This window comes from Acanthaster planci, linkage group LG21, assembly GCF_054643075.1.
Source record: "Acanthaster planci isolate LZ-2023a linkage group LG21, COTS_SCS, whole genome shotgun sequence".
Taxonomy (NCBI): domain Eukaryota; kingdom Metazoa; phylum Echinodermata; class Asteroidea; order Valvatida; family Acanthasteridae; genus Acanthaster; species Acanthaster planci.
In genome coordinates, this window is record NC_141797.1 from 6,892,968 (window position 1) to 6,918,035 (window position 25,068).

Consider the following 25,068-nt stretch of genomic DNA (forward strand, 5'->3'; position numbering starts at 1 on the left):
TTGAACTGACAATGACTGTTGCACAGTTGACTGAATTCATTCTCTGTTGTTTATTGATGCCATCCGCCATTCCAACCATCAGTAGCGAATCATTTACAACTTTTTTCTCACTTTTGGGGTCGGAATCTTGTAGGTACTACAACTACGGAACTGACATTGGCACGCTAAATGTCTACAAGAAGACCTTTGGCAAATACGAGACCATCTTCACCCGGGACTACGACAACTGGCCAGAGTGGCATGTGGCCGAGATCACTCTGCAGTCCATCTCCAGTTTCCAGGTACGGCTCCCTGAATGGTATCAGGGTGTTCATTGGAATCAAACACCTGAGCATCTGACCGTTGAAGTCCAAAATTGATTCCAAATGGTGGGACGGGATACTCATGGAAACCAGCTTTCATAAATACCTGAGACAGTTTACCCAATTTTTAGAGCCTGAAGTGTTTAATTTCTGCAATTTTTGGAGTGCAAGTTTCCAATCAGGCATCATAAGTTCATGGTCACTTTTACACAAAGTACACTCCTTGATCAGAGCGTTAAATATTTTCCATCGCGCATACCAATGAAGTTGTCAAAGGTTTAAGAAAGCAAGCGAATATGTGATAACACATGAACAATCTTGGTCTGAACATTTTGCATTGCATTGTGGAATACTTCCCCTAGTAACTAAGGCAGCGGGTTGGTTACTCTGGCCAGGCCGAGTAAAAGCAAGAAGTCGCATTAGTGTCAAATCGGAGAAAGTTGCGCCCACATTAGTAAGCACGCCTTACCTGAACAAGCGGAGGAGGTAATCAAATGTTTCCTTTTAACATCAGGTTGTCTTCGAAGCGATCCGTGGCAGTAGCTGGCAAGGCGATATCGCCCTGGACGACATCCGGGTGCGGGATGGCGCCTGCCTGCCCTACGGCAACTGCAACTTTGAGGCGGGCGACCTCTGCACGTGGAAGAACGCCGAGTTCAACGTCGACGGCTTTGACTGGGTGCGGCAGAAGGGCTCCACGCTGTCCTCCAAGACGGGTCCCTCTGCTGACCACACGTTCGGGAGTCCGTATGGTAAGGTTTCGCAGACATGCTCACAGGCAGGTCCCCCGTTTTTCCGCATCTAGTGAAACTTTGAGGAGATTTTTGGAGCAGAGTCTGGAAAGATTTACTCATCTCTATCAGTGGCATACTAAGTTTGTGTTTTTTTGATGGGGGGGGCACTGAAAGCTGATTAAATGTGGCTTATTGTTCATAGGTTACATCCATTTCAAAATTTTAACGGAGGGTGCACCCAGGAGGGTCACATGCCCCCCCCTAACAGTCATCATTGTCACATAGTCTGTGGCACGGGCAAGAACCAACAAACATTTCTGCTCATGTATGGCCCAGGCCAGGACTCGAACCCAGGGCCACAGCGGTGAGAGGCAAGAGGTTTATGGCATTACAAAATCATGCCACCCTCACTATCTTAATTGATAATCAGTGTGTACAGATTCCTTGTGCAGCTCTTATATAAAGGTACATGTTTACACAAAAGCGATTCCGGCACTTTACGGCTCAATTTGTTGGGTTGGGCAGCATAAGTATGACCCCCCTCCCCCGTTGGAGGAGACAGATTGGCGTAGTGGTCCTTTCCTCACCCATTGCCTCTCAGTCCACATGAGGATTGGGTTTTCAGTCCCTACCTGATTCCGTGGGTTTTCCCCAGAATATTCCTCTAGGGTTTTCCCTCCCACCTCTCAAACTGTAACTGCTTCTCACTGCCTCCTCTCTGCAGATTCCTTTCAGGCTTGTAAGCTGCAGTGCTGAAGGTGCTGGCGAGAATCCTTTTCAGTCGGCCCAAAAGAAAAATGTCTCTGGGTTCTGGTCACGGGCTGGCTCCAAAAGTGGTGCGGCGACGCGGCTTTTTTCTTCACCTCGTTTGTCTGGTTCCCAGACAAACTGTTTAATTCATGTAACTGTTTAATACAGAAATGACGTCATCTGGAAAAGAGTGCCCTACTGAATGTATGAGGGCCTAGAGGGGACTCCTGTACTGTACATATTACACAAATGTACCCCATCAAAACACGTTAAAATTACACAGTAGCAGGATTCCAGTCAAGCAAGTTTGGCAGCTTTTGGACGTCATTTTTATACCACATGAAAAACTTTTTTATTTTGCCAATGCACAGGTCTACAGCGACGCGCGTGTTGACCAGAAACCGGAAACTTTCTTTTGGCCTTACTGGAAAATGGTTGATATTTATGCGATTGTTGCAAACGGTCTTCGTTACAGGAACCTACATTTACATCGAGACATCCTTGCCACGCCAAGAGGGCGACACGGCCATCCTGCTGTCAGGCTTCTTCGAGCCTAAGGAATACTGCCTGGAGTTCTGGTACCACATGTACGGCGGCTCCATGGGCACCATGAACGTCAACATCTGGCCCGACCAGAACCTCTTCACGGCCTCGGGCGACAAGGGCAACCTCTGGAGGCAGGCCAAGGTTAGTGTGGTGCCCGAAATCAAGCAGTCGTTCGAGCTGGTGCTGGAGGGCATCGTGGGGACCTCGCACACGGGCGACATGGCGGTGGACGACATCGTGGTCCTGGACGGGAAGTGCCCAGGTAAACAAACTAAAATTTTTAAAAATGGCAGAAAGAAACTTGGATTGCATGATTCATGAAACAGAGCACCATCAAAATGTTGCAATGGAGAGGCTGTTTTTCACTTTCATAGCAAAACAAAAACATGGCCGATAATGATGGAACGATTTGCATTTGAGCAAAAAGCAAACATTGTTCAATGAAAAGAACAGAATAGAAAACTGTTGACCATTTTGTGAATTTTCCCCCTGATTTCGTTTGTGTCTCTGTTACTATTTAATGTATGATTTTTTTTAGTCTAGAATACGTTCTTTAATTTCCAATAAATTATGATTAAGATTTGTTTCTTCAGCCAATGATTAAAGAAAAACCAATCATAGGAAAGTTGGATGTTGGACTCGCACAGAATTTAAGGCTCAATTTAAAAATGTACATACAATACGGGAGATTCACAATAGTGCGTCACCAAGAGTTTGCAACACGCTGGCCAATCATAATGCGCGAAATTTGTCGACCATTTCCAAACGTGCATTGGGTCGACAAATTTCGTGCATTGTGATTGGTCAACGCGTTGCAAACACTTGGTGGCGCACTGTTGTGAAACGGCCGTATTGCAATGCCAAAGCCTATTCCCTACACAAAAATGTAACGTTCCCATTATTGAAACCCTTACAGCCAGTGGTGTAAAACCGTGTCTTTTATAATTAACACTGATCAAGTGACTACCTGCCAAACAAAAAAGTATGGTTAGAAGTCACTTTTGATGATATTTCTATGTCAAATTCTACAGGACGGATGTAAAGGTTTATCAAAACTGTCACTTGTTTGAACCCCAAATTGATAGATAATTGCTCTTTCCAACAAGAGGTGACACCCTAATGCTTTGAAGGCAAATTTTTATGCCCCACTGCCATGTGATCTCAATCACCTAAAGGAATACATTGACAAACTTTTCTCCTTCGGTCTCATTTCTGTTGTTTCCTGAGCAGCTGACATACCCCCCTGCGACACGGTTTGCAAGGACGACTCCAGCAAGTGCGCCTCCAAGGCTCAGCTGTGCGACTTTGTCAATTACTGCGATGATGGAACCGACGAAGAAAACTGTGGTAAGTCACTGTCGGCCAGTTGACGCCGTTATTATTTCACGATGAATGTGCCCTAGGTGATGATTTGTTCAGCCAAAATGTCAGACTTTTTAACCGATTGGCGATAATATAATCCCTCAATGAAGTTTTCCCAGCAGTATTGTTTTGCGGCTGAAACTTCTAAAGTCTTTAAAACAAACAAAATAAATAATGACACACACAAGTCAATTGTTCCAGATTTGCAGTGACAGTTCTTACCGCATCGTCCCCCTTTTTTATACACCCCAAGGCAAAGTCACAGAGCAATTCTTTTTTTAGCTACATGGCCGAGCCATGGCCCACAACCACTTGAGAGCTCCACACACACTCAACCCTTCCCTGACAAGCTCCCTCGCCCTGTGTGCATACAGAAGCCATGAGAATCACTGAAGCATATCCCTGGGCACAAAGATCAACTAGTTCTGAGCGCAGAAATTGCAGTGGTGTGTTACAAAAGCTTTGTCCACAGTCACGGATGATCGTTGGGGATTTAAAAATTAATGCTCTGGCTAGAACCTGTAAAGAACACGGGCAATTCACAATAGTGTGCCACCAAGAGTTTGCAACACATTGGCCAATCATAACGCGGGGAATTTGTCGACCCTTTCCATTGGGTCGACAAATTTTGCGCAATTGTGATTGGCCAACGCATTGCAAACTCTTGGTGGCGCGCTATTTTATAACGGCCATATTACACTATTCATGTTTATCCTGATTCTGGGCATTAAGATATTCAAAGAGTTTCACTCCTACAGAAGAATCTTCAATGTGTTTCCCTTCCTTTGGGTTTTTTTTTTCTGTTTTGCCAGGAACGCAGTGCACATTCGAGAATGACGAGTGCAACTGGAACAAGGTCAACTCGGCTGCCTTTGAGTGGAAACGGCAGAAGGGCGCCTCACCGGCCGCCAACACCGGCCCAGACTACGACCACACCACGCTGTCAGAGAAAGGTACAGACATCCCCCTCCGTCAGGGGACAGGTAGTCCATCCGGACTGCAATGTCTGACCCGTCTCTTTGCCACTTTTGGAATGCAGCACTCTTTAAAACCGCTCCAAGTGGTTTTTGCTCGATCTGTGTTTTGTCTAGTGACGGAATGTCAACCCTCTGAGCCAGCTCAGTGTTACAGCTGCAAACTGCAGTTTGACAATTTTTCACTGTCGGATAAATGCAGCGTATATTTACCTAAGTCTGTGAAAGACAGTGGTGACCAGATCTACCATTTTTTGTTTTCATGCATTCAAAACACCATTGGATATCCACTCTGACTGGAAGTACTGTCCAGCTGTTAAAAACAAGAAAGTTAGCGTGAACAGTGTCAATGTTGGCGCAGGGTGCGTGCGCGTATATTGTCCATTTTCAACAGAAATTGGTCATGTGTCCGACACCGAGCATGCCTGAAGCGGGACCTTCATGCCTAGTTTCCTCCCCCCTCACCGGACAATGTCCTCTCTGGAAAAATATGCCATTTCTTGTCCCTGTACAGATCGTATGTGGTTGGCGAGATAGGTAGGATCTAACTTCTGCACAGCTCGGGTCCGAAACAAGTTGAAGAGGGGATTAAGTGCCATTTTTATTTGTTTAATGTTTAATTTTCTGTACATTTTAATTGGATTGTAGTGTGCCCCCTGATTAGGTTCTACGGAGGGCTCTTTTAAAAGAAATTATTATCATTTTCATTATTGTTGTCTCGGTAAACCTCATACCGGACCAACCTCCTTTAACCCCTTGACAACGGGAATTTCTTCCCGAAAGCCGACTCCAAGAATTCCAGCCTCACTTGGCCACGAAGGCCACCTGCCAAACCGCAAATTCTCGGTTTGTGGCCCTGCGTGCTCTGCACGCTTTGAATGAAGAGGCTGATTGTTCGGTGGTATGCGGCTCTACTCACCCTAGCCTTCCACATTCCTGTTGCCTCTTTTCGAAGCGGGGACTGTTGTCTTCAATCTTTTCATTTCTGGGCTTCGTGGAAAGACCAATTACCATATATACAAGAGCCAGGGTCTGCCTTCTTTCACCGTGTTCGCTCGAGCGTGGGCCAAGAATAATAGCTGAAAAGCGGGCTGAGGATCTCAATTTTTTACGGCAGCTATAGCCGCTTGCCGGCGCGAAGGGGTTAAACCACCCTGCTTCATTTTTTGGTATTCTCAGGCTACTACCTGTACTGTGCCGCCAGCGCCAACACAGGCAAGGGCTGGGCAGTGTTCTACAGCCCACTGCGGCACAACTCGGCGGCCAGCTGCGAGCTGCGCTTCTGGTACCACATGGAAGGGGCGGACATCGGCCAGCTGCGGGTGCTGCTGCACGAGGAGACCATCAACCTGGTGGTACTGCACATCAGCGGTGACCAGGGCGGCCAGTGGAAGGAAGGCGTGGCCCCCATCGGGCGCATCCCCGGCGCATTTGACGTAAGTCAAAGGGCAAACAAGTCAAGTGCTACACAAAGCACTTCCCCGTTGATTCACAGCTCTGTTGTCGTCCAGCCGAATCGTAACTCTAAGCTTCCAAATGAACTGCAACAAAAATCAACGTTTTCTTTGCTCCAAGCAAAAAAAAGAGGACATGTTTTTTGGTACTCACCACATAGGTGCGCAAACATATGCGTGTTTGACGCGGAGCACGCTGAGTAGGAGTAACTAATATATTCCGGCATATATGGTCTTTGCGTAAACCCAGAACGCGTGCAAGAACCCAGTTGTAGCCTCCTGTCTTTCTTTTGCCGATTGGGGGTGCACTTCAGCTGGGGGCGGATAGGGGTGTGCATTTACAGGTATTTTTGGAACCGGGTACCCGTTTTATGTCAGTACCGGGTACCCGGATACCCTTAAAATATAAAGAACACTTAACAAATAGCATTGCCCACAATCCCAACAGACTATGTGCCTGAAACAGGGCTCTGTTTTCACACATAGGAAGCAGCACATTGTTCTAAACGTTAAAGTGGAACCACCTCCACCTTTTTATTAAACAAAGTGTCACCTTTAACTTGTAACAAAAGTAAACTCCCTCGACCTCTGAACCGGAGTTTTGAACACTCGAGGGCCGCATGGCGTCCCACATGCTCTCGAACTTCCCAAAGCTCTTCTGTCTCCTGCGTATACGCGTGCACGCATTATCGGCAGAAAGAGATATCTCACGATAAGTGTGATATTGGGATATATCTCCCTGTCTTGAGATCATTCTGGGCCAATAAACGGACAGTATCTGTTAGACAGAAGTATTACAGCTTTATATTATGGGGTGAATGAAACGCTGCATATTTTGAAGAACCAGTTGGAGTGACATTGCTCAATACATATTTGTTTCAGGTGGATTTCGAAGCAATCCGGAGCTTTGAGACTGAAGGAGACATCGCCATCGACGACGTCAGCCTCACGGGCTGCCAGATTCCACGTAAGCAGAATTCTCAGCTCCAGCCCCTTCAAAACCCAGCAGATCTGTGACCAAGGTTTCCCAAGTTTATAACCAGCCAATCACAAGTCAGCGACTCTTGCGAGTCGCAAGAAACAGTCCTCATTCCCTGCAAATCCCTGCAATTCGTAACTAGACTCGAAATTTGACCGCCAATTGATAAGTTTGTAATCAGAATGACGCACTTCAGTGCGTCTCTGTCTTTGGGTGACAGTTTATCCCAAAGAAAACTTGAGCAGCACAAAAGAACAGCCATAAAAGATTACCAAGAGCGAGAAAGTAGTGGTCACTAAAGCAAAAATTTGTTTTGCCTGAACAGAGCCCGTGACTGGTGATTGCCGGAGCACGGAGGTCAAATGCGACAGTGGTGCCTGCGTACACCAGAGCCGGGTCTGCGATTTCAGTGATGACTGCGGCGACTTGTCCGACGAGAAGATCAACGATGTATGCGGTAAGGTTGCCCCTCCCCGACAAGTTCTTACGAGAATGCCGTGATGCCTTGTACCATACCTAGAAAGTTCCCTGTCATGGGTGTAAAAAGAGAGCCTGTCATCTCTGTCCTGCCTTTGTAGCCATAGTTTTTCTGTTGTTAGCTTTTTAAGCAACTTTTTTTTTTCGCCTGAGATTTTGTGCCAGTACGCCGAGTAGTTGTGATTAAACTTCTTATTCCCCAACAAATTTTCATCTTCCTGAGGAAAATTCCTCCCCAAAATAAGAACTATTTCAAAGATGTACTTGAGGTTAGTTATTTCATTGATAATCCAATCAGGTGACGGGCCATTGTGAGGTCACACCACAATGGCTATTCAGACTGAGCAGTGTTTGTCTGACAGCATGACGTCACACCAGAAACAACCAGTCACGGAAAAATAATATCGTTCACACAAAAATGTGCCAACTGAAAAACCAACCCAAGAAGAGAAAAATTGCTTCATCCCGACTGCCTCTAACTTTTTGCTCGGTTGGATATTTACTATTATTTCTAGTGAACTACGACCGGTGCGACTTTGAAGATCACTTCTGTGAATGGGCGCACGTAGAGCACAGCGCCTTCAAGTGGTCGCGAACCAAGGGCTACACAGACGACGCTTGGGGAACCGGACCACTCCGGGATCACACCACAAACAGCAACCAGGGTAAAGCCAAATCAGATCAAAGAAGGGTCAATCGGCCACTGTGAGGTCACAGCCGAAAAGACCAGTCTGATGGGGTAGTGTTCTCTCTTGATAGTATGAGACCACACCAGAGGCAACTAATCAGGCCGTGTCTGAAACGGGCTTCCAGAGCTACGGCTAGGTCTATTGTCTGCACGTCTCCACGCATTTCCAATTTTGAGCGAAAACCTAGACCTATAGCTCTAGAAAAGAGATTCGGATACAGCCTCAGTAAGAACAGTCACAACATGCGCATAGCCAATCAGAATAAAGAAGTCCTTACCAAGTAAAATGTCTCTTCGCAAAGGCCACTGAGATCAGATTTGGGTCACTATACCCCAGAAAAGGACAAATAGTTTGATAGTCTCTTTTTTCTGTATTTCTTAGTTAGAGAACAACACCTACTTTATGTAAGACAATGAATAGGTTTTTTTACAATGTGACCGCCATTCCAAAATCAGGCCGAAGTAGGTCATGGTGGTTATGTTTGGAAATTCTTCTCTTCCTCTGAATTTTTTGCATACTTCAAACTGATCCAAAGTAAAAACAATATTTCTGCAGAAACCCATGATAGTTACGAGCAACAAAAGTGCATTGCATGTGCATTGTTCACGTATATATTGCTATCATTCGCCAGATAAAACTTGTAACTCTTCATCCTGCTTTGGAAATATTGGAAAGGAGTAGTTGGTGCTGCTGCTATTTGTGACATATTTTCTGGTCTGTTTTTTTTTTTAAGGAAGCTATATCTACATCGACTCCAGCTCTGCCAATTACAAAGATCGGGCACGCTTGGCATCTCCCCCACTGCAAGCCATCCAGTCCGGCGACGACTGCCAGGTAGGAAAGTTGCTGGGCGGCTGGTTTGCTAGCTGGTCAGCTTATTAGTCAGCCTGGGGCTACGTTGTCTGCCTTGGCTAATCTAGCTTTGTGTTGGGTGTTGGAATGGTCAGTTGGCCTCACACTGCCTCAGTGGTAGCCCTTACTGACCAGCTCCTTGATTGGTTTGCTAATACAATCAGTTGATTGCTTGGCAGGTCAGTTGGCCGGGCTTCACACTTGGTCAGTTAGTCTAGGCTGGTCACCTTTTTAACATTGGAGTGTCAGCTGATCATTGAGTTTCATTGTTTGTCTGGTCACTTGGCCTCGCTTTGACTCATCTGTAGGCCCTGGCTAGCCAGCTTGCTGGTTGGTCAACTAAATCAGTCTGTACATAGTTTGGCCGGAGAGTTGGCCCAGACTTTGCAAGTTAAAAGTCTCAAGCATGAAACCTTTTCGGAGCAACCGACCCAATACAATTCATTCCTATTGCTGTTTCCCCCCCCCCTTAGCTCCGCCTCTGGTTCTACATGTACGGCTCAGACCTGGGCACCGTCCGCATCAAGACGTGGACAGAGACCTTTGGCGTGGAGACCACCCTGTACTCCCGCAGCGGTCACTCGGGCGACTTCTGGGAGCGAGTGGACATCAAGTTCGACTCGGACAAACCGTTCCAGGTATAAAAAGTCCAAGGGTTTCGGGAAATTTGAAATCTGACGCTATGAATTTCATAATGGAATGTCAACACTTGTTCTTTTCATCTCTTGATTTTTTATGGTCATCCCATGTTAGGTTATCTTGGAAGGTATGGCCGGGGATGGTCCACTCGGGGACATTGCCGTGGACGACACCTCCTTCACACCGGACTGCAAGCGCTTGACAGGTGAGTGCACATAAGAAAGAACCAGGGGCAGGGCTCCACAAACAAATTACCGATACTCAAGGCATTCCAGCCTGCGTATGTCTCATGGAAAGACCATTCCAGAGCGTTGGCTGGGTTTACGTATTAAATGCGTCCTTGCATGCCTCGCCTGCTTTGTACCACAGAGCAGTATCGCGGTTGAGTCCACTGCACGTCCATTCCACTACTCCTGTCCAAAGAATCAGGTCGGGCGGTGCTGATACACAGACAAGTTGACTTTCGACCGGATGAACTTGCGAAGGACTTGTGGTGTGTTGACCTTGCCATCTTTGTGTGGACTAGCTGAGAACAAACCTAAGGGTGGAAATTGACATTTAATTCAAAAACCATTCAGAAAACTTTCCCATACCGTTAAACAAGTAAACATCCTGCCCTTACCACAGTGTCATTGAAAACTTAAACTCAACAAACTGCACGCAATTTAAATAGTTGACACAAAGTTCCACTGATGAATTCATGGTATTCCTTTGATATAACCGAGCGGTAAAGTGTTCTGAAAATCAGATTACCTTCCACAGGCGTCGTTTACAGTGAAAACTGCATCAATCGAAATGTCAAACCTCTATTAAAATAAGCTTTTTTGTTTACTTTGGGGAAAATCTGTAAACGGATTTGGAACTTTTTTCATTTAAACGCGTAAAGGTTCCTCCCAATAAACAAAAAAAGGCCCCACAATGCAGGTTCTGTGAACCTATTGTAAAGTCAGGTCTAAACAAGGTTTTCCCCCGCTTCAATAAAACAGGTTTAAAAGGCATTTTGGGGGTCAGGGTTATCAGGAGAAGAAAGAGTAACAGATAAAGGAAACCATCAGGTGGCATCACCTGAAAGGAAAACGGAACACCCAAGGAGAAAATCTTGCATTCCGTAATGGGAAAATGATTCTGGCCATCTCAAACTAGGTCATCTACAATCCTATACTTCGCTAGTAATTATCCTGATAATAACCCCTTTTTTCTTTTACTTACCATCCCATGAATTTCTGCAGATGATTTCCCATCTGTGCCATACAAGCCCACGGTCAGCCCCTGCGGCGAAGGCAAGTGGCAGTGCACCACGTCCAACGACTGCATCAACACCACGCAGATCTGCGACTGGGTCTCCGACTGCCCCAGCGGCGATGACGAGCAGAACTGTGGTATGTGAGTCTTGCCTCAGTCACGGTACTACCCCGGGGTGGGGTTTGTTAGTTGAAGTCACTGGGAAAACCTCAAAACAGGGGATGGGTATCAAGTCTTTTGAGACCAGAAACAATTTTTTTAAGCTGTCAAAAGTTTGCTAAGTTGGTTTTAAGCCAAAATATAAGTTTGTTAGCCAAGACGCAGTGAGCTGCATGCTGCTTTTGCTGGTCGTCCACCCAGTTTTACCTGTATGTAGCTATTCCGCTTAGCACCTTTGTGAATATTGTTTCTGTCAAATCAGGAGCATCTGTCATGTTTTTTCCTTGATTTAATTTTTTTTTCACGGCAGGTCCTTGTGACTTTGAGGACTACAAGATTTGCGGCTACACCGATGTGAGCACGGGAGAGTTTGCCTGGCACCGACACCGGCCAACCTCAAGCGAAACGCCCAGTCAGGATCACACCTCAGGAAGTGGTAGGTTTCAGAGGAAAAAATCAAAATTTAATAGGTCAGGTGTGGGCCGTTTGATTTCCAGTCCAGTCTGATCCGGTTCCATGTTTTAGGGTTTCAGCGTATTTTGGCTTTGCTTTTCGGTTTTGGGATTTCGGGTATGGAGGTTTTGGTTTGAGGGTTTTGAGTTTTTGTCTTTGTTTTGGTTTTGTTTTCCTTTGGGGTTTGATTTTTTTTAAGGTTTTGGGTCTTGCTTTTTGGTTATTTAATTCTTGGGGTGTTAGCTTTTACAGTTCTTGTTTTAGCTTGTTTCTTGGGCTCTCAAAAAAGACCAATAGGGCTGGGCTTTCTTTCTGTTCTTTTCTGGTTGTTCTCTTTGGCACAGTAGGAGATGAAATTATTTCACCTGGACAAGATATTTGCATCTGGCCATGTGGTCATTGTTTGTCCAGTCTGAAGTCGACTCAAGGTCAATCCCTTCTTCCCTTTGACTTTTTTCCTACCCTTCATCAGGCATTTATGTAATTGTGTTTTCCATTCCTACCATTGGCCAGGCTACACCTTAAAGGCTGACCTGGGCTTTGGCCTGTTTAATTCTCCGGCCATTGTGGAGAGTCCCCTTCTCCAACCCTGCAGCGTGCTCTGCACCATGAAGTTCTGGTTCGTCTATTCTGTAAGTGCTTTGCTGTGTTTCAGGGATTTATTACTACACCTCGTAAATATTCAGGAGCAAACTGTAATGCATTGTCGGCTGATTTCACCATGCGATCGGCTGATTTCACCACGCGATCGGCCGATTTCACCACGCGTCCAAGAAGTAGAACTTATACGCGCACAGGTTATGTCATCCCGCACCGGTGAGTATCCAACTCACTGCCATGCGGTAATTTTTATCTCGTAGCACCAAAAATCCCCTCTGGAATCGCCCTGGTAGACATGTACATGTAGTCCGTGGCATGTAATCGTAAAAGAACCAATCTATTGTAATCCTTGCCAGACACACGGAATGCTGCGTTGTACGTTGGCCTTAAATTTGTCATTTTGTCAAATTTGCTCATCAATAAGTTTGTGAGGTGTTGTTAAACAAATTTACAGCATGCTTTTTCCCTGGGAAGTGGTGGGAATTACTGGCCCTCAGGTGTAGGTCAGCTTGACTACCTCCCTCCGTTTCATGTCACATGGTTTTCAAGCTGACCTACACCTCGAGACCAGTATTCTCACTACTTGCCCACAAAGCATGCTGTATTTGTGCCACCCTCGATACAAGTTCATCTTCTGACCTATTCAAATAAAATCTCTTCTCCAGTCGCAGTCCCTAGGAAAGATGGTCATCCGGGTGCTGGACGCCGCCGATCCAAATGACAATGCCGACCTGTGGTGGCTCCCGAAGAACGAGTCAATCACCACTTGGACAGAGGCAGTCATCACCATCGGCCGACGCAAGACCGCCTTCAAGGTCAGCTATTTATCACAGCCCGTCCAGTAGCTTTATACATTATATACACACGCTCATTGGAGAGGAAATCCTTCAAGGTATATGTATCGTGCATGGAATCGCGGTGGTAAAGACTTTCCAGCCTGACCTTTAAAAATTTGTTGCTCAGTAAAATCAAGCAAGAAAACTGAGACCTTTTTTTTTGTGGAGCAGCATTTTAAGCCTTGTTGCTGGCAGCTGGTGAAGGATTAGTGAAGTTTACCAACTCTTAGCTTTCCAGCTGGAAATTAACTGTAAATTACACTTACATAAACCGCATGCAAAATCTCAAAACTTTGGAGATCCTCAAGTAACTGGTCTCTTCAAGTTCAGAAATGGTTGAATAGAGTATTACTCTGAAAATGAAGCCTCTGAAAGTGACAGAAATCACTGAGTGGCACAGTTACATCAGCCTTGAGCAGAAGCACCCCCTCATTAGTTGGAAAGATCCATGCTGGTGGGGAGTGTTCATTTTGTTGGCCGCCATGCGGCTGTACGTGACGCAGTCATTTGCGAACCGGCGAGGTGCATTTCCCACCAAAGGAGCCACCGTTGCTAGGAAAATTGCGCCCTCTCTTGGTCCGGCTCGGGGCTCGTGGGGGATTTTTTTGTCTCCATGAGCACAGCCTTGCTCAAATTCCCTTATCGGGAGATACAACAGCAACCCATTGGAGAGTCTGAGAGTGCTGACCGTGTTTTCTCTCTCCCTCCAGTTGCAAATAGAGGCATCCGTAACTTTGAACGATGAAGTGTCCATCGACGACATCACCTTCGAGAACTGCGACCTGGACCAGGACTGGCCGTGTGAGGTCCAGTGCGGCAACGACGTCTGCGTCCCTGAGGCCAGGATGTGCGACTACTCGGATGACTGCGGCAACTCCTTCGACGAAGACAACTGCGGTAAGTGACCAACTACCTGACATAGGGAAAAACAATTTCTGGCAACACTCGTATAGTGTACTCCATTGCATGTTGCTAACAGAATCTCAAGGGGCATGTATGTATTTATATACATGCATTAGTGACCTTATAACTGATCAAAATTCATATATGTGACCCAACCTAACAAAACAAGCTGCACAACACCACAGCCACATTTGAGTTTCAGAGAGTCTTGCACAAAATTTCAACCCTTAACATTTTCCACCCTCCCTGACGTCCATTTTCAACATGATGTCAGACATCAAAACAGCTCAGTTCATTTCTTCTGTCACATGCTGCACAACTATCAAAGAAATTGCCATAAGACTCATTTTGTCGGATCAGGTCACATAGCTAGATATTGACCTGTTGTGGGGGCAACAGATGTAAACTAGTGACCTACTGACCAGTCAATACAATAATATATGTTTTGATATTGCCCCCTTCAGATGACTTTGTTGAGCGGTGTGACTTCGAGAACGGCATGTGCAACTACAACCAATCCAGCACAGACGACACAGACTGGATGTTAGACCAGGGCACTCAAGTCGGCTTCTACGATCACACCACAAACACACTCTTCGGTAAGGCACCCACGGCATAGGACCTAGTGCAAAGTTCTACGGCATGAAAACCAATTGTTCATATGCTTGAGATATTGGAGTCGCCTGCCTGCAAATTATTACACTTAGGCATGTGTAGTCAATTGCCTATCATGGACAACTGTATAAACTCAGACATTGGGTACTACAGGGTGTGGCCTAAAGCATTCAGGTTGTCACCTTAGTACCTATTAGGTGCCAGATGCCTAGATGGTCTTAACAGGTTACTTGATTCTGTTACCCAATTTATTGTAGCCAGGGATTCAGCCAAATAGATGACTTAATACTAAGTACTGGGTACTATTCATAGTACCTGAGTTGCCACTGAATTTATTGTACATTGATGTTATACGCAGATGGCCTGTTATGTCGTACTAGGTAACATAACACCTTCGATGTTTCATACCCATATTATTGTAACCAGACATTGGGTACTGTAGGTGGCCTAATTCTGGGTACCAGGTGCCATAGCACCCAGGCTGTTGCCCATTTTATTGTAACCAGAGAGCAGGTAACATGGCCTGAAACTGCATAGCACCCAGGTTGTTACATCCAGTGTGGGGACCACAGATATCCTCTTTTTGGAGTACATTACAGCTACTGTAACCACCTGATGGGTTCTTAATTTGGAGCTATTAATTAAATCCCACACTCTATCAATATGTTTTCCAGGGAGCTTTCTGTACCTGGCCGACAAGACCGAGGGTAACCGGGCCGATCTCAACAGTGTCATCTTCAAAATGCCACCCCTGGATGGATCCTGTGTGGTGAGTGGAACTATCTTGCTCTTTCAAGTTACTGGGTCCATCCTTGGAGAGCATCGAATAGAAATGACTTGTGATGACAAGTTTTTCGGACAGGGGATGACAGGTTATGACATGTGATCAACTTTTGATCACTTGTGATTTTCTGTAATTGGCTTGTGAAAACTAGTTTTGATTTGTGATTACCTTGTGAAAACCTGCTTGTGGTTTTTTAACAAGCCTTCAGGGCAAACACTGAGTATACACGTCGAGCACGGCAAAAATCCTTAACATCTCCCCAGTGCGAATCCGTCCTTGAACATAAATGAGACTTATGACTGACTTGTGAAATCTATGTTTGACTTGTGATTGACTTTTGATCACTTGTGATAACATGTGATTACCTGTGCTACCTTGTAGTTGCCTTTTGGTATCTCTTGATGACCAGCTTTGACTTATGATTGATTTGTGATGACTAATAATAGTTTAAGCTGATCTGTGACATGCTCGTGGTAATTTGTGATCAACTTACAAAAGCCCAGCTGACACTGTGATCACTTTGTTATTACTTGCTTATCTACCCAATTATTAACTTGTCAAGTTGTGATTGGTTTGTGATGATAGTAGACATTGATTTACACTGATCTGTGACACACTCGTGGCGATTGGTGATCGGCTTACGATGACCCTGCTGTAATGGAATTCTGAGGGACTTGTGATGACCTGATCACAACTCAGCTACAAATTACTGAACGATGATGTTTTTCTGTCTCACTCTCTCCATCTCTTCACCCACAGGTGCGGTTCTGGTACCGAATGTATGGCATCGGCGTCAACAAGCTGGAGGTCAGCACGCGCTACTCCATCATCGATGCGCCGGAGTCCCTGCTCAAGCTGGAAGGCAGCAAGATTGACGGCTGGCAGCGTGCTGAGCAGAAGATCACCATCGGGGCCAGGTTCCAGGTGGGTGTCCGAGTGCACCCTGGTGGGCCTATGGTATCACTGACCAGTCCAGGAAAACACAAGCCTTATGAGTGAAAATTCTGTGTAGAACCGTGAGACTCAACTTTGCTTAATAGCAACGTTTATACGTGGCCCGTCCTGATGACAAAACAAGCTTCCAGTCACACTCCTGTATTTCCTATTATGATGGTTCAAAGTCAGAAATTGAAGGGGGAGGGGTCGGTTGTGGTTTTGTAATATTTAGAGAGAATCCCTTCTGTTTGAATTCAGATTTTGAGCAGGATTAGCTGTCAAAAATGTCTCTTTTGCATCAATTTTGGTGATAACTATATGTGCCTGGTCATAAATGTTAAAACTATGTCAAACACAAAGTTGCAAAGCTGCCAGAATAAAGCCACCTTGTCACCCTACGGTTACCTTAAGTTTTACACCATTAGCAAGTTCTCTTTCTGCTGAATTCAAAAATACCAACATCTCAATTTTTGATGAACATCTCAGTTTTCAGTAGAAACTGCACAGCCACATGAGACGCCATTTTGTTGTTTACACCTCGGTGTGAAATTACTGTATTCGTTGACCAAGAACAATCACAGATAAATGCTGGATACGCACCACTACTTAACACCATGCACTTTTAAATTAAACGGTCCAACTTGAGACAACATCCTTAATGGCACAGTGCTGGGATTTCTCTTCTTTGTTGGAATCGTTTCCTCATTTTATTTTGTCTTTGATTGACAGCTTGTGATTGAGGCAGTCACGTCCAGCGCCATTCCACCCGGCGAGAACATTGCCATCGACGACATCTCCTTCACCAAGGCATGCCAGGTTGACACAGACCAGACTCTGCCCAACCACATCAAGCCGACCTGTGAGTTTTGGCCAAGCAGCGTATAGCGCAGCTACTAGGGGCAGTTGAAAGATGAAGAGCGGGTGGGGATTTGAGCCCCCACCCCCCAACTATTTGGACAAATAAAACAGAGGGAACTTAAATTGGTACTTCCAGAGCAAATGTTTTCAGATCACTGAAATTGGCGACCGAAACTGTCAGCGATGGAGATGAACTTCAGCTGTGTTCACGTTTAGGGGTACTTTGATTTTAGGAAGTCGTCCCAACTTTCCCGCTCCCACTTTCCAAATTTTCCGTAATTGGATTCTTCTTGTAAAATCTTCTTGGTTCAATTTCTCTGCCATTTCTGTTCGTTTGTTACCCTAATTTACTCTGACATTGCTGCCAATGTTAGAAAAATCCGACAACACACACGGACACATCGTTGAGTTCAACTATATTACATGGGAGAGGGGCTGCGGATTTTCTATTGTGCATGTCTTTGCTACGTTGGACAAAGCACAAAGGAAACAAAGAGTAACACAAAGGAAACTATGCATGTCCTCAGTCCTCAGTTGTTAGTCCTCAGTTGTAAGTGTATGTGGTTTGTCTACAGCAGAAAGTATATTACAGGAACGTGCATACTACCTAGTTGTAGGGAGAGCACACATGTTGAAACAGACATTGTGATGACCCCCCCAAAAGAAATTCACAGGGACAAATATTTGGCGCACAACTCATTCTTGTCTTTCCTAACAAGAAAGTGCAGTCAGGGGCGGATCCAGGATTTTCCAGAGAGGGGGCGTGATCCATTATTTTCCAAAAGGGGACATGAACTATGCCAGGGAGCGTGTAGCACAACGCACATACGACGTGGGCTCCTGGGCTCACTAGTAAGGGATTCTAGGATTGGATTGGATTCTCGGCGCTCTGTGGTGCAATCAGGCGGTATGGCCCCTTTTTTTCTTCTCCCTCCTTGTTCTTTTTTTATTTTTTGGTGGAAACAGGGGAATGTGCCCCCATCCCCACCGCTCCGGATCTGCCCCCGGCAGTAATGGCCCAAGCACACTGCGGACACAAACCTGTCTCTCCACTAATCAAGAAGGAACACCAGCTCATCATTTCTTTGCCCGTTTTCGTCCACAGCTCACCCAGATTGCGGCACGTCACAGTTCCGCTGCAGCGACGGGAGCTGCATTGACCAGGCCCTGTATTGCGACTTCAAACCGGACTGTCCGGACAGCTCTGACGAAAGGCTATGCCGTAAGTTCCTGGAAGGCTTTCGTAGAGAAACAAAAGTTGGCTTCAGATGGATCAAATGCTTACCAGAATCTTCGAGCCGTGATCCAGTTGCTGTGTAAACTCATACCCTGGTTGAACTACAAACATCAATAAAGATTTGTCCATCTGTCTATTCAAAACTTGCTGTGCACAGCTTGGAGAAACTGCAATTGAAGTCTCACGAGTTTAGCAGTTTATATCAGACGATAACATATTAGATCACTTGGCCTGCTTTGGTTGAACACCACGATTTGTTTAATAACGTTCCATCATTTGTCCCAAGGAACTCTTTTCAATGCGTCTTGAAGGCTAGATCTTAGAGACATGATTGCAGTGAATATTTTGATTTACGAATTTGCAGTTTTTTGTAACGATCTCTTGCACAGTTGAGTTGACCAATATTGCCTTTTAGTCATCATGAGGAAACTAGAGCCATGTTGTCTGCGATAGCTGGACGATCAAGTAATATGCACTGATGGAGAATAAATTCATGAGAGAATATAACAATTGATTCCATCCTTTAAAATTCTTTCTCGACTGTTGCTCACATTTATTTCAATAAAGATGTCCCTGTCCCTGCTTTAAAAAAAATCGAAATCAAACTCAAACCCTGACATCACTTCGGCACATTTACTGAGTTACTGTTGGTGTGTAAAAAGCAAGAAGTCTGTGCACGCAAAGGGTAGTTTGTTAAGGTCGAATGTCAGAGGTCAACTCCCAAAATATTGTCCTTGTCTTTTCAGCATCCTGGTGCACGTTTGAAGACAAGACCCTTTGCGAGTGGCGGCAGGTGGGCGACTTCAAGCTGTCCATGCGCTCGGGCAAAACCCCGGATGACTTCAAGGGTCCCGCCAACGACTTCACTGGTGACCCAGACACGGGTGAGTTGGTCCTTTATCATTTCATCATCATTGTCTGTCTCAAGTCCAGCCATGAATAAATCACTTCTCACTTTACAAGGGTGATATATGATGCCTCTGTCAAGATCCATATCTAAGGGGTTTGACTTTACTGTAAGACTGGATGGCTTGACGATAGACATATGACGGGCCTATGCAAACTTGTGATCGACTCAACCACATCACTGCCAAAATAAGTGATACACAATACGGTGCACCCCCAAACGTTTATCCCCCACAAGATCTATTTCCACTTCACGTGTGTCAACATCAATAACTACACTGCACCCTATACAGCTACCTGGCTTCAAAGTTAGTTGTTGGATTGATGCAATACGATGATATTTAGACATGTTCGCATGAACGTGGCATTTCACTTGGTGACAAAAAGAGCGGGAAGTTGCAAAATATGGTGAAAGAGTGTACATGAGGATTTACAAAGCTGTGTCTGATTGCCATGTCACAACTGCACAGTAAATGATATTTTTTCCCCTTAATGCTGTGCGCAGTTCTGAACGTTCTATATGCATGTGAACCAGTGCGCCCACTTGACGAGTTCCCACCGAAGAACTGCCTTTGCTGTTTAAGCACATGCCCTTACTTGTTCCCGCTCGGAGCAGACTGACTTTGCTCTGCTAAAGCCTGATGAGTGGAGCACAGATGACCTTTAACCTGGGAAACGTGTCCCCTTTTTGTCCCCTGTGCAGCACCTGGCGTCTACCTGTACACCACGGGCTCGGCCTCTCAGAACACCCACAAGGCCCAGCTTGCCTCCCCAACATTCCACACGCCCAGCACTGGCTGCACCTTCAGCCTCTACTACCACCTCTTCGGCGACAAGTTCGGCGACCTGACCATCTCCTACCGGATGGAGGATGGCACCACCCTGCTCCTGGCCAAGATGTCGGATGACATTGGGCCCTATAACAAGTGGGACAACCTGGAGGCGATGGTGCCCAGCTGCTTGAATGCTTTCCAGGTCAGAGATGATCTTTTAGAACAATCAAACAGCAAACCAACAAACAAACGAGATGAGCTTTTAAAACAGTCAAACCACAAACAGACAAAAGAGAATAGCTTTTAAAACAATGAAACCACAGACAAGTAAACAAAGAGTTGAGCTTTTCAAACAAACAAGCAAACAATTGAACACAAAGAGATTTTAAAAGCAGCAAAAATTAAAATCAAAATAAAAACCAGACTCAAATCAGAATGGGAGAGAGTTGCCGTCATTTGCCGTAATTTGCCACAGATTAAGAAAAATGATTTCCTTAAATTAAATAAATGGCTGATTGAAATTGAAGTTTTTGAAGTATTAGTGAAGTACTTGTGTATAGGTGAAAAATAAGTTAAACACCTGTGAAACAGTTAGTGAAGTATTTGTGAGGTACTTGTGAAGTACCAGCAAAGCACTCAACTACAAGACCAGTCAACGTGTTGGTTTTACCTTGCAGATCCTGGTAGAAGTCCAAGACCAGACAGCCAGCGCAAATGCGGGCATTGCCCTGGACGAGCTCCGCTTCATCAACTGCGCCTACCAGATCCCAAAGACCTGCCCCGGCATGAAGCAGTGTAAGTCGGGACACTGCTACCCAGAGACGGCAGAGTGCGACTTCCAGAAGGACTGCTGCGACTTCACGGACGAGGCCGCCGTTACATGCGGTAAAGTCCCAAACCAATCCAGGACCCAATTTTTTTGGGGGGGAGGGGCACTAAAACGTTACAGATTTCTTTGTGGAATCGTCACGGCCTCCCTTAGGTGTGATTGGCAATTCCACTGGAAACTCACAATTTTGACCAACCTCCAATTACAAAATCAGAATTCACAAAGAGAAGGTTCACTAAAAGATGAAAATGGAATCAAAGTAAATTACACCACGTATCTTTTCCGCTGTCCTACTTTTTCTTTGTGTCAAAATTTTTTTTTTAAAAGAATTTTCTATGACAATTAGGTCGGTAACAATGTGACTGAATCTCCACTTTAGCACGGAATTGCCCCTTGGTTAAATTTTAAGGCTTTTTCATGCTGTTGTGAAGAAGAAAAATTAGTCCGAAAATACCAATTTGGGGAAAAAGAGAAAAGTCTAAATTAAGTTTTTGTCATACCCTACAAAGATCTCAACAATGTGTAGTCACAATTTCATAGAGTCAGCTTTGATCTGTGGCTGACTCAAGCAACCCAAATACTTGATGTTGATCCTGACTTTGGCATTCGTCCCAATTGCGTACCTGCGACCACAATTTTGCAAAGATTTCTCGACACCTTCATATCAGTAACAGTGTATGATATCCTTGTTGCTACTAATTCTAGGGGACTACAAGCGTTGTAACTTCGATAAGGGCCTCTGTGATTGGACACAAGCAACGGGCACGACCGCCTTTGCATGGAGAATCTCCAGGGGCAAGATCCCAAATAGCAACACTGGCCCAACTGGGGATCACACTGGATCTGGTAAGGCCACGCATCAGCCAAACCCCAAAGTTGGTCTTACCCCCGATTTGGCCCAAGTTGCCCAAGCCAGGAATCTGTGTTGCATGAGCCCTTACCCCTCAACGCCGGGATTCTTTTGACTGCAACTGCTGGCCCGCTGTGGTATGCCCAGTATGCAAAGCCTTGTCCAGCAGCAGGCCCACATTTAAACCACAGGTGCATGATGAATAGAATGTATGTGTGGTATGCACTAACCCTCACACAAAGCCACGGCTATCGCCATCTACCGGCGTTAACGGGTTAACAAGTCAGTCACTATAGTCACCCAGTCTCTAGTTAAATGTTATCACCCAGTCTCTAGTTTTTATCTATAGTTACCCATACAGTCTCTAGTAAAGTCACAGAGTTGCTCCAAGAAACTCAACAAATGAATTCCCTTGTTTTTGGTCAGCCCCCTACAATTGGACAGTTGATCTGACAATGCTACAACTCTGCTAAACTTATGCTCGATGGCTGCTCCAGTCAGTTTTTCCATTTTTCTGTGTGGCCAAACACTGATTGAAAGTGAACTGAAGCTACAGGTGTGGTTTGATCCTACTGCTAAAAAGATGTGCCTAGAACTTCCGGCCTGCAGCCTGTAACAGTAAAGGTGTTACTAATCAAAAGAGTCAAGCTTCCTTTAAAAAATTGTCACGTTTAAGTCCCACTCACCTCAGTTTAGTCTGTGGCTGGCCAGAGGTAAGTCCTGCCCACTAGTCTGTTGCTGGCCAGAGGTAAGTCCTGCCCACTAGTCGGTGGCTGGCCAGAGGTAAGTTCCACCCACCCTAGGTGAGTCTGCAGCTACGGTTCAGTTCCATTCTGCGTGAAGACAAGTTGCATCAAAGCTGACTGGAGCTGTCAATCCACTCGGAGGGAATGATTGCCCAGGACAGAGCAGAGGCTGGTTGTGGAGGACCTTTTTGGACAAATCAAGGGATTTAAAAAGCCCCAAGGCCCCTGCTCTACCTGAACGAGGCCTGGCTTTTATGATGACGAAGCCAGGCCGCTGGCTCTGGTTTGTTCCCTTAATACATCATGTTTATTGGACAGTTTATAGCAAGGTCGATTCCTCTTCAAAGGATCCGCAACAACCATGGTACCCAGTTTTGCTACTGTAATGTTGTAAGCAACATGGTGAACATGGGCAAATGATTTTAGCATTGGCCAGGAGTCCCATTAACAAAGACTCAACCACTTAGGAAGACAAATCTCCTCAATGGTAGGAAAACCTGAAGGTCCAATTTTTATCGCATCTTTAGAGCTTTCAAAAACCACAGTACAGGTCATGCCTCTGCTTCAGACTACAAACTCCCCACCACCAACTGGAATATCACATCATGACCTGGGAGTGTCTCATCTTGTTAACATCTATTCTTGTTGGTTGCGTTGCAGGTTCCTACTTGTACGCCGCCTCTGTGCCTGAAAACTACGGCAAGACAGCGAACCTGGTCAGCAACAAGTACACAATAGCAGCGGGAGACACCTGTAAGGTGAGACGATCGGTGGATTGCAGGAGCAAAAAGGATAAACAAGCAAAAGAAATTGAAAAAGTGCCGCAGACTGCTTGCTGGCCACAGTGTATATAAATCAGAAAAAAAGTTGGAGGCCTGACGTTTCAATTCTAGCAGAACCTTTGGTGGACTGGGACAAACCGGCCGGCGAAGGAATCAGCCAAGCTCGGATGAATGCAGGAGGACAAAAGGGGGGTTGGGGATTAATGAATGGACGGAGGGGTGGGGAGCAAGGGAGTGGTCCCCTTCCTTTTTGTCTTTGCGCACTTTGGTAACGACACAAAGGATTCCTCCAAAGCACCCTCGGCACTGTAGCCCTCAAGCCTGATAATATTTATAGAGAAGGAGTTACAGTTTTGGAGGTGGAGGAAAACCTGGGTAAAACTTATGGAATCAGTTAGGGACTGAAAACCCAATCCACCCGTAGACTGGGCAAGGAATCGAACCCGAACCACAGAGATAGAAAGCGAGGAAATAACCCAACCCGAATCCCCTCGTCCATGCTTGAGTGATACCTCGCCCCCATGTTCTTCTCTGCCTATTCGTCATTTTGCCTCTGTGTGGAATTCAAACCTTGTACTAAAGTTTGTGCTCAGGCCAACTTTCCCACTTTAAAGTGGTACAGAGCCAACGAAGCTCTTTTGAATCTTGGCTTCGTTGGGCTTTCATGCAGGAATTCCATGAATTTAGTCCCGAGATTTGAGCCCTTACGGCTCAAGGGAAGCTCCATCATGTCACTCAGGCACGTGTGAAATTGTCCAACACAAGGCCAAATCCTAGAGTATTTTCATTTGGCACTAACAGCAATCATTAAATTGTGTCACTGGAGATGAAGCTGAAGATGGAGACAAGGCCGAGACTTGCAAAAAAGTCAAATTTTCATCCGTCCGCTTTTTGTCAGAATGTTCACAAGGGGTCCGTGGTTTGCAACTTTTGTCACTTGTGGAAAATGCAAGAATGCAGAGCACATAGGTGAGAGTAGTTATAGTTTATTTCGTAAGATACATAATGATAGTTTCTTTTCTTTTTTTTTGCCTAGATCCGATTCTTCTACTTTATGTTTGGCACCGGCATTCGGGATCTGAAGGTCCTGAAACGTGAATACAAGGACAGCAACTACAAAGCAGAAGTGGTTTGGTCCATGACAGGTAGCCAGGAGAACAGGTGGCTCCGAGCTGAAGCCCAGGTGCCAAACGGCAACCGAGTCTTCCAGGTATCAGACTTTGGGGACTTTATTTGGGGGGGGATCTCTGTTTGAATACGAAGGTGGTGTGTGTCCATTTTGTTCAGAGAGTCAAAGATCTGCAGCTGACAAAGTTTTCATATCTCTCAATAAAAGATTTCTTGGCCCGAGTTATCCTTTGTGGGGGATGAGTGGCTTGAGGTATGACACAATTACTCTGTGTCCAGTGGCACAATAAGGGGGGAGGGCACGGCTCTCGATCCTCCCCTCTTGAGGTCAGTTACCCCCACCCCCTCTATGTGCCCCCACCAAATGTGCGAAACAGACACATTGCCTTGTCATTGGCACAGATCGGCCTGCAAGCCACCATCGGCAACAGTCCGGATGGCAACATCGCCGTGGACGACGTGAGCTTCACGCCGGCCTGTAAGGTCTCTGGCGATGGCCTGCTGCAGCCACCCACCACCAGTGCACCGCCTGTCAGTGGCGTGACGCCGGTCACCTGTGGTAAGGACAAGTTCAAGTGCAGCGCCGACAACAAGTGCATCCCTCTCTCTGCAGTGTGCGACTCCCGTGAGCAGTGCAGTGACGGAGAAGACGAGCAGAACTGCTGTAAGCAAA

General features: G+C 45.7%; 1 protein-coding gene across 3 annotated transcripts in view; it reads left to right on the forward strand.

The window, feature by feature from the left end:
- Positions 1-25,068, forward strand: part of LOC110982359 (MAM and LDL-receptor class A domain-containing protein 1-like) — a 157,892-nt gene that overhangs the window by 126,908 nt on the left and 5,916 nt on the right. For all 3 annotated transcript variants that reach the window (XM_087131433.1, XM_087131431.1, XM_087131432.1), the window contains exons 129-157: positions 134-281; positions 817-1,054; positions 2,262-2,594; positions 3,563-3,679; positions 4,507-4,647; positions 5,848-6,104; positions 7,005-7,089; positions 7,427-7,558; positions 8,094-8,243; positions 9,001-9,101; positions 9,593-9,757; positions 9,873-9,963; positions 10,988-11,137; positions 11,470-11,595; positions 12,126-12,244; positions 12,878-13,027; positions 13,759-13,945; positions 14,416-14,550; positions 15,241-15,335; positions 16,110-16,274; positions 17,016-17,145; positions 18,250-18,366; positions 19,128-19,265; positions 19,991-20,262; positions 20,738-20,945; positions 21,595-21,735; positions 23,146-23,243; positions 24,304-24,477; positions 24,798-25,059. In XM_087131433.1, coding sequence (XP_086987559.1) covers positions 134-281; positions 817-1,054; positions 2,262-2,594; positions 3,563-3,679; positions 4,507-4,647; positions 5,848-6,104; positions 7,005-7,089; positions 7,427-7,558; positions 8,094-8,243; positions 9,001-9,101; positions 9,593-9,757; positions 9,873-9,963; positions 10,988-11,137; positions 11,470-11,595; positions 12,126-12,244; positions 12,878-13,027; positions 13,759-13,945; positions 14,416-14,550; positions 15,241-15,335; positions 16,110-16,274; positions 17,016-17,145; positions 18,250-18,366; positions 19,128-19,265; positions 19,991-20,262; positions 20,738-20,945; positions 21,595-21,735; positions 23,146-23,243; positions 24,304-24,477; positions 24,798-25,059 — 4,625 coding nt within the window. The remainder of the gene's footprint in view (positions 1-133; positions 282-816; positions 1,055-2,261; positions 2,595-3,562; positions 3,680-4,506; positions 4,648-5,847; positions 6,105-7,004; positions 7,090-7,426; positions 7,559-8,093; positions 8,244-9,000; positions 9,102-9,592; positions 9,758-9,872; positions 9,964-10,987; positions 11,138-11,469; positions 11,596-12,125; positions 12,245-12,877; positions 13,028-13,758; positions 13,946-14,415; positions 14,551-15,240; positions 15,336-16,109; positions 16,275-17,015; positions 17,146-18,249; positions 18,367-19,127; positions 19,266-19,990; positions 20,263-20,737; positions 20,946-21,594; positions 21,736-23,145; positions 23,244-24,303; positions 24,478-24,797; positions 25,060-25,068) is intronic.